Source organism: Poromitra crassiceps, assembly GCF_964638095.1.
Source record: "Poromitra crassiceps genome assembly, chromosome: 2".
Classification (NCBI taxonomy): domain Eukaryota; kingdom Metazoa; phylum Chordata; class Actinopteri; order Beryciformes; family Melamphaidae; genus Poromitra; species Poromitra crassiceps.
This window is the reverse complement of record NC_139624.1, coordinates 51,822,165-51,836,660: the sequence shown is the minus strand read 5'-3', so window position 1 is coordinate 51,836,660 and position 14,496 is coordinate 51,822,165. Positions and strand designations below refer to the sequence as shown.

General features: G+C 46.2%; 1 protein-coding gene across 4 annotated transcripts in view; it reads right to left on the bottom strand.

Annotated features, from left to right (window-relative positions):
• Window positions 1-14,496, bottom strand: part of LOC310772521 (pleckstrin homology domain-containing family A member 5-like) — a gene marked incomplete at its 5' end in the record, with an annotated part of 483,802 nt that overhangs the window by 92,009 nt on the left and 377,297 nt on the right. For all 4 annotated transcript variants that reach the window (XM_083632350.1, XM_083632349.1, XM_083632351.1 and 1 more), the window contains 2 exons: window positions 3,690-3,762; window positions 7,595-7,699. In XM_083632350.1, coding sequence (XP_083488476.1) covers window positions 3,690-3,762; window positions 7,595-7,699 — 178 coding nt within the window. The remainder of the gene's footprint in view (window positions 1-3,689; window positions 3,763-7,594; window positions 7,700-14,496) is intronic.

Sequence of the window (14,496 nt, the reverse complement as noted above, 5' to 3'; positions counted from 1 at the left end):
GTTGGAGTGTTCATCTTCCGTATATACAATCTTTTTGTGCCACGCCCGACCATGCACGCGACATAGGAGAACGCTAGGATTGGACGGGAGTTTGTTTTCCCCCGTTTTGGGCGTGGTTTCTGAATGACGCACTCCGCAGTGTCTCTATCGTTCCTATTGCCTATCTGCATTCTCTCTATAGGAAGATGTTAGGATGGTAATGACTGCATCGTTCCTATCGCCTCTCTGCATTCTCTCTATAGGAAGATGTTAGGATGGTAATGACTGCATCATTCCTATCGCCTCTCTGCGTTCTCTCTATAGGAAGATGTTAGGATGGTAATGACTGCATCGTTCCTATCGCCTCTCTGCATTCTCTCTATAGGAAGATGTTAGGATGGTAATGACTGCATCGTTCCTATCGCCTCTCTGCATTCTCTCTATAGGAAGATGTTAGGATGGTAATGACTGCATCGCTATTGCCTCTCTGCTTTCTCTCTATAGGAAAATGTTAGGATGGTAATAGTCTCGCTGGCCAGCCTCCCCTCCCTTCCGTGAGAGTCGTCTGGCTGCACGGAAACAGGCTTCTGGGATAAGCTCTTCCCTGCTCTACAGCTGCTCCCCATTGGAGCGACTGTTTCAGTCGCTGCCGGATGTCCGCTCCCCGCTTATTACAAGCTCTGTCATTGGCTCCGACCATGTCAATCAGAGCGGCTTCCGCTCCCTCCTCCCTGTGTGTTGCTGTAAATAGTGCCCTGCCGCCTCAATGAAAACAACAACAACGCTAACTAGCTAGCAAGCTAACGGCAGAAACCTACACGCTAGCTCGTTGCTACACGCTGAAAATGGCAAGTTGGATTGTTGGAAACTATTTTCCAAGGACACTGCCGCTAAGCGCCGCCCATCGCAATTCCACAATGGAGACCTGCGCCGCCAGACTCCTCTCCAGGAAGGGAGGGGAGGCTGGCCAGCAAGACTAGGATGTAATGACTGCATCGTTCCTATCGCCTCTTTGCGTTCTCTTTATAGGAAGATGCACTCTTAACTCATTGAGTGCCAGCCACTTTTGCCAGAGTTTCAGAGCTTTTTTCAGTGATTTCTCGAGGCCCACAGAATATTGTGTGAGATTACTATGTAAACACCGAACACGCAAAAAGAACGATGAGACTCTCTTCTATCATCAGCAAAAACAGGTTTATTGATACCATTTTCCGTTTTTTAGTTATCAGCTGGAGAAGATTAACCTGACGCTGCCAGATTGATGAGTTTGCTTCACATTCTGTTTCTGTGAATTTGTGGAACCCCCCCGTCTGGTGGAGTCAGGCTAGGAGAAGATAGCTTGATTTAACCAAAAACAGCCGTTTTTTTCTAGAAGCTGAGATAATGAGCCTTTTGTGAAATTAAACATTTCAAGCACATGTAGTCACACCTCAAAAATAATTTCCTTCAATAAAACAGTGAAGGCCAGGGAATTTTGTTTGGCAGAATAATATTTTTTAGCTGCAACCAGCAGCGCTGGCCCCTGCGTGCGCTGCTGGTTGCAGCTTCTTGCTGGTCTTGATTTGCTGCTGGTGGGCATCGGATATTCTGGCTTGCGTTTGCCAATCCTCTCCTGCTGTCTGGGTCTGTCTGGGTCAGTGTTGTGTGCTCTCAACTGCAAACCCCTCCTCCAGTCCGTGGGAGTGTCTCTGGTGGCTTTCTACTGCGTTTGCTGTGCACAGTGAAGGGTGCGCTATACATCCAGCTTTTTCACAGCGTTCCGCGTGTGTTTGTCACCGGCTCCCATGCTTCCAGTTGAGAATAATAACAACTCCACGGCTGATCATGCGGATGGGCTGTCGCAGCGGACATGGAGGGGCTCAATTGTGACAGCAGATTGGCTGCTGCAGGCACAGCTAACGTTATGCTTCATGCATATCGATGCATACGGATGCGATGCGATTTCCGTTTCCCCAACGACTTCTCTGTTTTTCTCTGCCTTTCTGTAATCTGGAGAGCACTGTCGCCACCTAAGGGTTCTGTAAAATAGGTTATAGACCTCCAATAGCTACAATATTTGTACAGGAGATGTATCGGGCATTGATCCACGTCCCACCGTCAAAAAACGCAATTGACGACAATCGTCGTCTTTGGCACTCTACGTTACTAATCGAATTGACGATGATTATCGTCATTGGCACTCAATGAGTTAATGGGACCATTGGAGCAAACAAAGACGTGTCTGGTGCTCAGACTGAACCAAAAACCTACAGAGCCCCGAGCCAGCACTGCTGTTTGCCTTAACCAAGCTGGTACAGGGAGCCTCACAGCTCTTCCTTTCCCCTCTCTACTACTGAATTATTGAGATATGGAGAGAGAGAGAGAGAGAGAGAGAGAGAGAGAGCAAGATAGGACAGAGAAGGAGAGAGAGAGCAAGATAGGACAGAGAGGGAGAGAGAGAGCAAGATAGGACAGAGAGGGAGAGAGAGAGCAAGATAGAACAGAGAGGGAGAGAGAATGAGTGAGTTGGCATGCAGAGAGATAGGTACATACCACAATGAGTGGATGTTTTCTCTATTAACTCCTTTTTCTTAAGGCGGGGTGACATTTTAATGTACTTTAATAGCCTCGCTGAGGTTACTGGGAAAGGCCGCAAACCGTATGCAAACTTATGTCTGGCAATGTCTCGAGATAAGATTTACACCAGGAGAGATGCTCCAATACAGCCTCCTTATCGTCCCTGCTCATGCAAAAAGAATGAGGAAAAACAACTGTAATCTCTGCAGACACCACCCAGCCTGAGTGACAGGAGGTACTTCAAATAAAGCGATAGAGCAAAAGGGAGAAAAATGGAAGCAAAGAGGTTATTATCAGAAAGGAGAGCACGTCATTGTCCTTCCTAAGGACGCCTCCTCTCTCGCTGGCTAAGCCAATAAACATCCAATTCTCCCCTGGGTTTGTCATGAAAGCAGCCACTGATTGCACTCTGGGGGAAGCTAATTTGTCAATTTATGAAGATGGAAAAACTCTCTCAAGGGTTTAGGAGACAGCAAGAATAGATTAGCTTCTCTAAATTGGCGGTGGTCGTGGGTGGCCGTAGCAGCGTTACAACTTTGGCTCAAAGCAAGACTACTACTTTGAACTGGCAAGGACACTTTCTTTTACAATCAAGTCCCAACCCTCCCCCCCCCCCCCCCCCCCCCCACAAAGCCCAGATTTTTCTCACATTTTCTCCCCAATTCCCCTTGCTGTCACAGTCGATGCTCCACCCCCTCTGCTGATCTGGGGAGAGTTGTAGACTAGCACATGCTTCCTCAGATACAGTCGCCAGCCACTTCTTTTCACCTGACACAGAGGAGTTTCACCTGCAGGACGTAGCATGTGGGAGGATCACGCTATTCCCTGCAGTCCCCCTCCCTGCTAAACAGGCGCCCCCGCCCGACCAGATGAGGCGCTAGTGCAGCGGGCAGGACTCATACCCCACCGGGTTCCCACCCACAGAAAAGGCCAATTGTGTCTGTAGGAACGTCCGACCAAGCCGGAAGTACCGCTGCAGAAATTGAAGATGGGACACTTGAGGCAGGATGGCCTGGCGTTTAGAAAGCTCGTCCCGTAACCCAAAGATCACAAGTGCAATGTTGTGGCTCTGAATGAAAGCATCAATTAAATATCCATTTAATTGAAATGACAACACACATTTTAATTTGTGTTTGTGTGTGTAAGCTCCTCACCGCGGTAGTAGAAGAGGCACATATCAGACAGAACAAACCACCTCTTCTTCCATAGCTTCATGCCTGTGCTGTCCTGGAGGGGTCAAAGGGCACAGGCCACCAGTCAGTCAGACAGACAGACAGACAGACAGACAGACAGTCAGTCAGTCAGACAGACAGACAGACAGACAGACAGACAGTCAGTCAGTCAGTCAGACAGACAGACAGACAGACAGACAGTCAGTCAGTCAGTCAGTAGTAATTACAGTGAACACAATCTTTCTCTCTCTCATGCACACACAAGTTCTCTCTTTTGATCCTCTCTTCTCTCACTCCACTCTTCACCTTCTGTGTCTCTCTCCCTCTGGCTGCTTCTATTAACCAGCTTGTCTCTCCTCCTCTGAGACAAATTGCTGCGTTTGATCTCTTCATAACACGCTGACAAATTTGCCTCTGTGGTGCTGGGGGCCCGTGTTTTGTTGTCTCTGCTGTTGGCCCGCCTCTTTTCTCTCGCTGCCTGTCGTAATGACTGCAGCACTCGATGGCATGCCTTCATCCACCGCAATAACGAGTTCAAGAGCGTTCCTTTGTTCCACTTGTGTTTTTAGCATTGGGGGAGCACTTTGCTTGACAGGGTTTGGGGGGGGAGGGAGGGGGCGTAGTGTGAAGAGTAAATCGATTTGACTCTCAATGTGACAACAGTGGATCGGCCGAGGTTCAGTGAAGATGGAGGTTATTGACGGCGGCTTTTTAGCGCGGGTTGGAAGCTGTGGCCTCGAGGAGGTTCTCATCGGGGGGTCTCACGCTGCTCGCAGGCCCAGAGACTGATTGACAGGTGGACCCCAGAACAGACTCTAAACTGGAATAGTGTCACATTGGGATTAAATTCCCAGCTGGTACGAAGGAAATGTGTACGACTCTACTGTGATTCATTTTCATTTTCAGCTGAAATGTTTTTCTTATTTAACGATGACCAAAGCCTTTCCCTGACCTTAACCAAAGCCGCTTAAGGTGCGTTCACACCGACCTATTAAAGTTAGTCGCTGGCGTCGAGTTTACATACAAAGTCAATGCAAACGAGCGATTGAGCGTATATTCGCCTGGGAGAATAATCGCTGGGCGTCCGAGCGGCAGAGACAGAGCGATAGGGAGAAAATTCGCTCGTCGCTCAAGATGAAATATTCCAACTCGAGCGAAAATACGCTGGCATCAGTCGCTCGCTGTTCAATGCTGATTGGCTGCCGTGTGAAAGCGAGTCAAGGATCACTCTGGCTTGGAACAAACCGCTGGTTTATTGTGTGGCAACAAACCGCATTGACAGGCTGACAGCTGACATGAAGTGAAGTCTGTACTACCGGTATGCAGCTCGCATTAGGAGCACGCTGATAGGCTTAGCTTGTAAACAACGACGGGGGCTCATAGTGGACAAACAGCATGACATTGCGTAACGTTATATCCCCCACATGTCCGTCATTTCGTGTGCCTGTTGATGAGCGATTTAAACAGAGCGACAGAGCGATTCCAAAGGGTTGACTTGAGCGACAGAGCGAAAAATAAATATCTCGGTGTGAACGCTCCTTTAGTGGCGTAAACTTTTAGGCCAGCGTTTGGAACTTTGGAATGTATTCCAATTTGTGGCGGAGAAAAGTGGCCACACAGCATATATATATATATATATATATATTTAAGCAATATATCACGAGAGCAAGTGTGTTGTGGAGAATATATCCACAACACCACGCAGCTCGAGTGCTATATTGCTTTTATAAAACGGTTTCCAAGTATAATAATATAATAATAATAATACTATAAGTCCGACTGGCATTTTATTCTGATAGAGTCAGTTGAAACACTACTGTAAGGCGGGACCTCTAGCAAGAAGATAGACGTGCGGGTGATTTGATTGGATCGTTCTGGAGACTGAAGTCGACATTGGCCAATCCTGGCGCTTGCTGAGAGCTTTTCCAAAGCCCGACACCAGAGCCGTATGCCGACCAAGTAACGTTACGTCTTATTTAGAAATGCGGGGTTAAGAGTGAGGGCGCGCGAGAGAGGGGTTAAGACATTAGCCCGCGTCTATTCTTGTACAAAACATCATTTTCTGCGAAGTATTAGTAAAGTTATAAGCGAAGATCGATTCACAAGGATCTGAAAGTTGTCTCCGCCATTTTGTTTTTGAGGTACTTTTAGTAAGAGAGTTGCGCCATCATGCGTCCATAATGACTCATTGTAAGGACTAGTGACCCTCCATACAGCAGATCAGGAGAAAGCTGTTTGGCTCGAGCGCAGCGCTGCCTTTTAGTAAGAGAGTTGCCATGGCAACCAATAACCCATGGCCATGGGTTATTGAACTCGGTTACTGGAATTATACAATGGCTGTGAACCAATCAGATTGCTTGATTTGAGAGAGCCGGTTTATAAATATATATATATATATATATATACATACACTGTATATATATATATACATATACATTGTATATATATATATATATATATATATATATATATATATATATATATATATATATATATATATATATATATATATATGTTCTGTTCAGAAAATGATGCAATGATTTTGTTTTGCTGCTGTGGTGTATGTTGTTATGCTGTGATTTAGTTTTATTACTGCGGCGTTGGCGTATGTTGTAATGTATAATTTGTGTGTCTTGTAAGCCCATGAGGGCTGGGCACTGTCAAGTGCATGACACATTTAATAAAAATCAATCAATCAATCAATCAAAATCAATCATATATATATATATATATATATATATATATATATATATATATATATATATATATATATATATACACACACACACACACACACACACACACACACACACGAGTTGAGCCCAATGGTGGATACAGCATTCTCCAGCATCCTCCAATTACTGCATTTCTGAGCTTTTGTTGTTTGTATTGATAAGAGCATGTGTGTGCCATTCTTGCCATTGCAGATCCCCCCTCTGTATTTGAAGAGCTGTACATGCGTCTGAATATTGTCAAATTATTAAAATAATTTTTTATTTGTGAACGCCCACCCCCGCCACCCCACACATGTGCACGCACGTGCACGTGCGCGCACGCACACACACACACACACACTAGAGCAGGGCTACCCGGCCCGTCGGACTCGGAACCCGAACCCGGCCCGACTTACGGGCCGGGTTCGGACAGAAACATTGAAGTCGCGTTCGGGCTCGGGCCGGGCTCGGTCACGTAATCAGTCACTTGTTTTTGCCTTCAAATATATCTATCATCAGCTCCTGAGCTAATTTACTACGTTAATGAAAGCACCTGAAGGCATCGAATGAAACACGCCCAGACATGCACTCTGCTGCTCTGCCCGGAGTCAGCTGCGTGTCGGCTCAGCGCTGGTGTCGCCGACACCGTGCAGTAGGCTACTTCTTTCAGCGATGTGGGACTGTGTGGGCAGTGCACGGCACGCACAAATTAGGCTGTTTGGTGCTTTGCTTTGTACATTACGTATTAATCATTGGCTGCTTTGAATTACGAGGACTGATTTTGGTTTGGGATTATATAGGGCTGTTTATAGGCTGGACAGACTCATTGAATTATGCGCTCGCTGCGCTCCGAGGGGGAAAAAAAAATCAGGGAGGGGGTTCGGGCCGGGCTCGGACAGATTATCAATTGACACCTGTCGGGCCGGGCCGGGCTCGGCTAATAATGTGACGGGCTCGGTCGGGTTCGGTAAGGAAAATTCAGCCCGAGCCCAGCTCTAACACACACACACGCACACGCACGCACGCACGCACACACACACACACACACACACACACACACACACACACACACACACACACACACACACACACACATCCTGTACACTCCAGTGATCTGAAAGGTCAATTGATATGACTTTGGATACAGGCAGCTGTACTCTTGCTGAACTGTACCTGTTTGTAAAGCCAGTTGCTCCTGACGGCCGGGGCATTGGTGTTTCTCTTGATGGAATTCGACCTCTTGCCAAAGTTGTGAACTTTTTTGGAAGACCTTGAAGGCTGTTGAAATGCATGAATGAATAATGAACATAGAGAAACAACATAAACAGTTTAGATAATTCTGCATAATCAGTATGTGACCCATTGCGTTTAATCCAGGCTCATTTAACTCATTTTACACCAGAAAGTCTGATCAAAATACTTTTGTAATAATAGTAAGTAATAATCAATAATTAATCATTCAAACAAAATTGTTTGTTTACCTTTATGATCCATCTATGAAAACAAAAACCTATCTTCCACATTGTGCCTGTTTTTACATGTTGAATCCCATAGAGTAGATAGAGAACTACACGTAAAGATATACCTGTACAGTGTTATATACAGCATCACCCCCCACCCCCCCATCCAAATACAAAGATCTAACGTGAAGGGTTTGCTGCATTGCTTGGGGGAAAGCTTGTCTACAAATAAAGCTGCTATAAAAGGCAGCAGGAGAGGATGTATTCAGCTCATTACACAAAGCATATTCCACATCCCCCATATATCATGGCTCACTTACTGACAAATGCAGCAGTAAGGCTGGCTGATGCAGCCAAAAATGGTATGCTTAAACAGACAACCAATGCTGTGATTAATTTCAAGTCAAAATGACAAAAATGACCATGCATACCAACATAAATACTATAATGTTATTTCTGAAAACATGACCATATATTTTTTTAAGTCTAAATCCAAATAAAAAACACAAATAAAATCAATGACACGTATATTTCTTGATAGAGCCTGATAAAAATGTATGACCACATTGTTTCTAAAATGTTTCAAATACGTGTAGATGTATTAGACAAAATGTCTTATGTCTGAATATTTTGTTTGTTACTTGACTTTTTTTTTTAGCATGCTGTCATTGTGATGTTCTTGGCCTAAAATGCAGCCTGTTTCTGAAGGCATTCTGTGTGTCATCCATGCACCCGCCCCCTACCCTCCTTCCCCCTCCTCCTCCGCCCCACGTGTGCCTGGAGCAAAGCACAGCACTGGACCCGTACAGCTCGGTCATAAATAATTACTGTTCATGAATGCGTAACGATATGCGCTGTTACACTTTCTTTCGTTCAGTGTAAGCAGAAGTAACACATCACTTATTCATGAAAGCACAGAACTTTTGATTTGCTCTATTGCATATTTATTTCCTGCTTTATTAACCATTTATAAACGGACACGCTGTACAATCTGATGCCGCAGTGACCCGTGCAAGATGACGCGCTCACCGCTGAAATAGCTGAGTCGGCCTGCCTCGTGTTCCCCCGCTCCCCAGGCAGAAAGAAACGGTAATTACACAAACAGGAACTGACTGAGGACAGTCAACGAGCGCTGGGAGCTGGTGGCAGCTGTCATCATGGCTCAGCATGGTGCCATTAAACAGGACCTCGCGGGGTCGCTTCCCGTGAGAACACATGGGTCCCTATCGTTGCATCGGCGCTGTTTCTAGGCCGAGCGCCTGGCGCAGCTCAAATCAGTGGCCGTGGACCAGCGCACTTGATATCGTCGTGCTGGCGCTAGACGCAGCCTCAACCATTACAACCACGCCTTTTAAGCGTAAAATTATGCACCGTCATGCTCATTGGATAACTGCAATAAACGAATCGCACGCTTGCCTTTTTAGCTCCAATTCCAGTGATCCCGCAAAACCAGACGAAAGCCAAACGCTCTGCCCGCCCCCCCCTCCCTTCATCCAGTCTTGTCTGTCTCCATTATAGGCTATTATTCCATATTATTATGCTTCTCAAACCAATCTAACTGCAGTTTAAATACTGCAAGCATGTAAATACGCTACACTATAGCAAGATCAAAGTGAAAATAATGTTCTAAATGCATCAGCTAGAAAAATATAGCCTATTAGATTGGTGAAAGTTTGTCCAGAAAGATATCATTTTCTCTCGCCTGCTGCAGGAAGGATGATGCACATAAATATAGCCTACATTATGTAAAGTCATTGCATAAATGTGTTTTTATTGTAAAACTAAATGTGGAGTAGGGCCAAGTTATTGGAGCGGACATCACAGTATAGCAGATGACAGTAGGAAGCACGTTCCGCTGTCACTTATCTAAATCACGTTAAATCCACAAAGGGTATATATAGGCTCAAGAGGACATATATGTTTCACATAGGGTGGTGTTTCATTTCGATGTTTTATTTGGTCCAATATTGAAATGTTCTACAATTGCAGGTTGTCTTACCATTACACATTATTTTAGATCTACCTTTTATATCTATTTCGGCTCATTTGGTTGCTATTTAGTAGCGAAATGGAGGACCCAATTGCATGCTGGGACATTCACACCAGTAAACTTACAACTGCTATTTCCTATGGGAAGCTGGGTGCTGCTATGTGTTGTGTCTGTCTGAGCGAGGGAGTCAGAGAGAGAGAGAGAAGGGTGACAGAGAAGAGGCAGAAGAGCACTGGCGCACTGAATAGGCCTGGTTTCAGAGAGAGACAGAGAAGGGTGACAGGGGAGAGGCAGAAGAGCCCTCCTTGACACTGGCGCACTGAATAGGCCTGCTTTTCAAAGGCGCAAAGCGCTAAATGTACGCCAGGTCGGAAGATAGCAGTACGCCGGTATTTAGCGCCGACACGCCCACTTTGGCCCATTCTGGGACTGCGCCACGCCCATTCGGCCTAAAGCGCATTTGGCAGCGTAAAGCCATATTGATATCGTCCCAAAACAGGCGCAAGGCACGTTTTTTTGCGTTTAAGGCCCGTTTTAGCGCCGAAGGCCTGTGGGAGAATAGGGCCCATGGAGTTTTACTTCGCTTCAGCTTGAGCTCTCACTAATGCTTTAGCACGCATAGTGCACAGACTTGAATGCTCTTACCTTTTATTTCATAAAAGTGAACCTTTCGAACCACCCAGGTGATGTGACGGTGAAGTGGAACACCGCAGCCGCACCTGAAGGCATCACCTGGCCAAACCCTGTCTGTGATTGGACGCAACCGTCAGCCATTTTGTAGCGGCCCGCCAGACAGGGAATCCCACTTCTGCCGCATTCAACATTGAAGCCAGACGTATATTATTTTGCTCTCGACCTAGCTTCCTCGCCTAACCACCGTTCGTCTAAACTGTCCCCTGTGTCACGGAGTAGCGGACTGGGAGTTCTTGGCTGTCGAGTTTCTCCTGCCTGACGGCTTCCTTCGCCCGGACGACGAACTTTGGCTGCGACAGCTAAGTTGTATTTTACACGTGTTAGACCGGTCTTTAACAAGAGGCCGTCTAATTGTATGCTACGTTAGATAGCGTTAATGTGTTGGTCTGCTAAGCTATCCTCACGTGAGTCCCGGAGACTCCTCTCCTTAGCACAGTTGTTCTGACAGCTTCATGCTTAGGCTTACGTGTTCCGTAGCTTAGTGCTTCATTGCTACCTCTGTGTTACATTATACCACTTTAGCTTGCCTTGAGATTGACCGGCCGCTAGGTTGAGACTAGCCAAATTACGTGCTGTTAGCCGTTGGTCTCTCAGTTGCTTGCTACCGAGATAGCTTACGGAGCTGCGACTCGTTCGCTTCTTAGCGGCACGTGCGCTTTCTCGGCCACACGCTCGCTTCTTAGCACGGCTGCCAGTCAGTCGCTAGCTTCTTCTTGGCCATGGCATCGAAGCTCGATGCAGAGGTGCGCTGCCCTCGCTGAGACGCTTGGCTGTCCCCTAATGATACACACACACTGTGTGTGACTTGCTTGGGCCGCGCTCACGCTGAGCGCTGCCTGGGGGACCCGGATTTCTGTTCCCCATGCACCTTGATGTAGGCACGGCTATATAGGGCCTCTCTCTTCAGACCCGAGCAGCCCAGAAACGCTACCGCCTTACAGGGCGAGGCCGTGCCGCACCAGGCGGCATCTAGTGATCCGCCTACCTCTGACTCTGACGTCCCGCTGCCTCTCGGCCAACAGAGCTCCCAGCAGGGTCCCCAGCAGGATTCTCGGGAGAGTTCTCAGCACGGGTCCCACAATTCCCCCCCTCCCTCCACTAGGTCGGAGGAGGCTCGTAGTTTGGTTGAGTTTCACTCCCAACCAGTGGCGATTTTGCATTAGGGGCAAGTAGGGCAGTGCCCCACCAGATGGCGCTGTGGTGCAAGAGGCTCGCATCTGACTCGCAACTGAATCGTATTTTTATATGAATACAACGTAGTGATTCAACTGTGAATTTGGTGTCTATATAAATTAACTTTACTCACAATCCCTATAGTGCTGTTTTGGAGTAATTTCCTTGTGTGTGTCTGTTTCTGTGTGCTTGGCTCTGCTCGCGCTGCATTTCCTGCATATGGGGTAGGCCAGCGCTCTGACCCATCGTTGCCATAGAAACAACCACATGACATGGCCTGTCACCTGCCAATTTTGTATTGGGTAAAGGGGCAGAGATGATGTTGCCCGAATGTGTGAACTCCTGACATGAACTCCGCCCAACAGGTGTGGCCAGACTGGCCGCGAAACGTCATGTGAAGAGGAGAAAATAAACAAACCAAGGCTACCAGTACATTGCCGTGCTAGCTAGCTAAATACTGTGAAGTGTGTTTTCATTTAGCCTACTACAATGAATCGCGTAGTAGACTATTTGTTGTCTGTACGGTTTAGTACGTTGCCGTTGGAAGAGAAATTGGAAATAAAGCTTTTTTACTCTCAGGGAACATCTACGACATCTGGTTCCGGGTCAGGACGCTTGTTAACGCGAGCGGTTTGTTCAAAATTCTTTTTTCGATATAAACGCCTGATATCGAACTTTTATGTGGTTTAATCAAAGCCTAGAAGTAAAGAGAAGAATCCATTAATACCCTGCAATGATGGGCGAGAACAAACAAAAGAAAGTACTGCTGCGAAGCAATGCCGCCGAACAATGCGTGGAGCCAAACGAGAACCAGGATGTCATGCAAGAGCTAAAGAAATTAAATGCACGTATCGCTGGAATGAATGATAACCTGGAGAAGCTGCTTGATGGAAAAATCAGTGCATTGCATACTTCTCTGGACGAAAGCTTCAGTAGTAAGTTTGACAAACTGCGTGATTCAATGACGAAGCTTATAAAGGAGAGTCACCGCGAGCTTAAAGTTGAAATTGAGAACAAAATCACTGCACTGGAAAGAAGTCTGGATATTGAAGTTGGTATATTGAGGGCTCGGGTTGAACAAGTGGAGCAAAACACTAGAAAAGCAACGACTGCAGAGTTCAATCCAGAAGTCAGCTTGATGGTGTTTGGTCTGCCGTTTGAGGAAGGAGAACAGGTGAAGAGCAGAGTATCCAGGTTGCTGTTGGAAGGATTGCAGTGTGACCCCGTGCCCAGCCTGGTTGCTGCGGAGAGGCTGAATCCAAGAGGCCATGGACCGGGTCCGATCAGGGTCCAGTTGGCCTCTGTGCAAGATAAAGTGGCGGTGTTGCGGAGGAAGCAGAAGTTACAGGATAATGAACAATACAGCAGGGTGTACATTCCCGCTGCAAAAATCACATGCGGAGAGGTTTCTGGATCTAAACTTCCGCACGATATTGAGAGAGATCCCGTCGGGGAAAGACTTTTTTGTAACGGGAAACGGGCGCGTTGTGAAACGGGACGATCAAGATCACTCACGCCGTCCTCAGCAGGAGGCTTCCCCCCGTAGATGAACGGCTTCTCTGGCCCATCATGCTCAGTATATTACTCTAGTGCACTGGAATGTCAATGGGTGGACAGTAGAAAACTGTAAGTTAAGATCCACTATTCTACAGTCCATGAAAGCGGACATCATTTCACTAAATGAGACGCATCTTTTTGATGGTAAAGGAATTGACCTGTCTGTCGTCGGACCTATTGCAAATGGTTAATAGATCCCTTTTGACCGGCACTTTTCCTGAGTCCCTGAAAACTGCAGTTATTAAACCCCTACTAAAAAAGCGTAGCCTTGATGCATCGGTAATCAGTAACTACAGACCAATATCTAATCTCCCCTTTATAGCCAAAATAATTGAAAAGGTTGTTTACCTACAACTCAATAGATTCCTAACCTCAAATGATCTCCTAGATAAACTCCAATCAGGCTTTCGCCCCCATCACAGCACAGAAACCGCGCTTACTAAAGTCATAAATGATATCAGAATGAACACAGACTCAGGCAAAAATTCGATTCTAGTGCTACTGGATCTTAGCGCTGCATTTGACACTGTTGACCACTCAATTTTATTGGACAGACTGGAAAACTGGGTTGGGCTATCGGGTACGGTCCTCCAGTGGTTCAAGTCCTATCTTCAAGACAGGAAGTACTTCGTCTCCATTGGCAATTACACATCTGACCTAACTAGGATGACTTGTGGGGTGCCTCAAGGATCCATTATGGGGCTCGTTCTCTTCAACCTTTATATGCTCCCTCTAGGCCTAATTATGCAAAAAAACAAAGTAGCCTATCATAACTATGCAGACGACACTCAGTTGTATATAACTCTTTCCTCAGCTGACTATGCCCCCATAGAATCATTGTGCCAGTGCATTGATCAAATAAATAACTGGATGTGCCAGAATTTCCTACAGCTAAACAAAGACAAAACTGAGGTGATCGTCTTTGGCCCCAAAGAACAAAGGCTTAAAATCACTGTACGCCTTGAGTCTCTATCCCTGAAGCCTAAGGATCAAGTCAAAAATCTTGGAATTATTATTGATTCCGATCTCAACTTTAACTCCCACATTAAGTCAATTAGAAAATCAGCTTTTTATCATCTTAAAAATATAGCAAGAATTAGGGGATACATGTCCGGACAGGATCTAGAAAAACTAATTCATGCCTTCATTTATAGTAGGCTAGCTAGACTACTGCAATAGCCTTTTTTCTGGTCTCTCCAAAA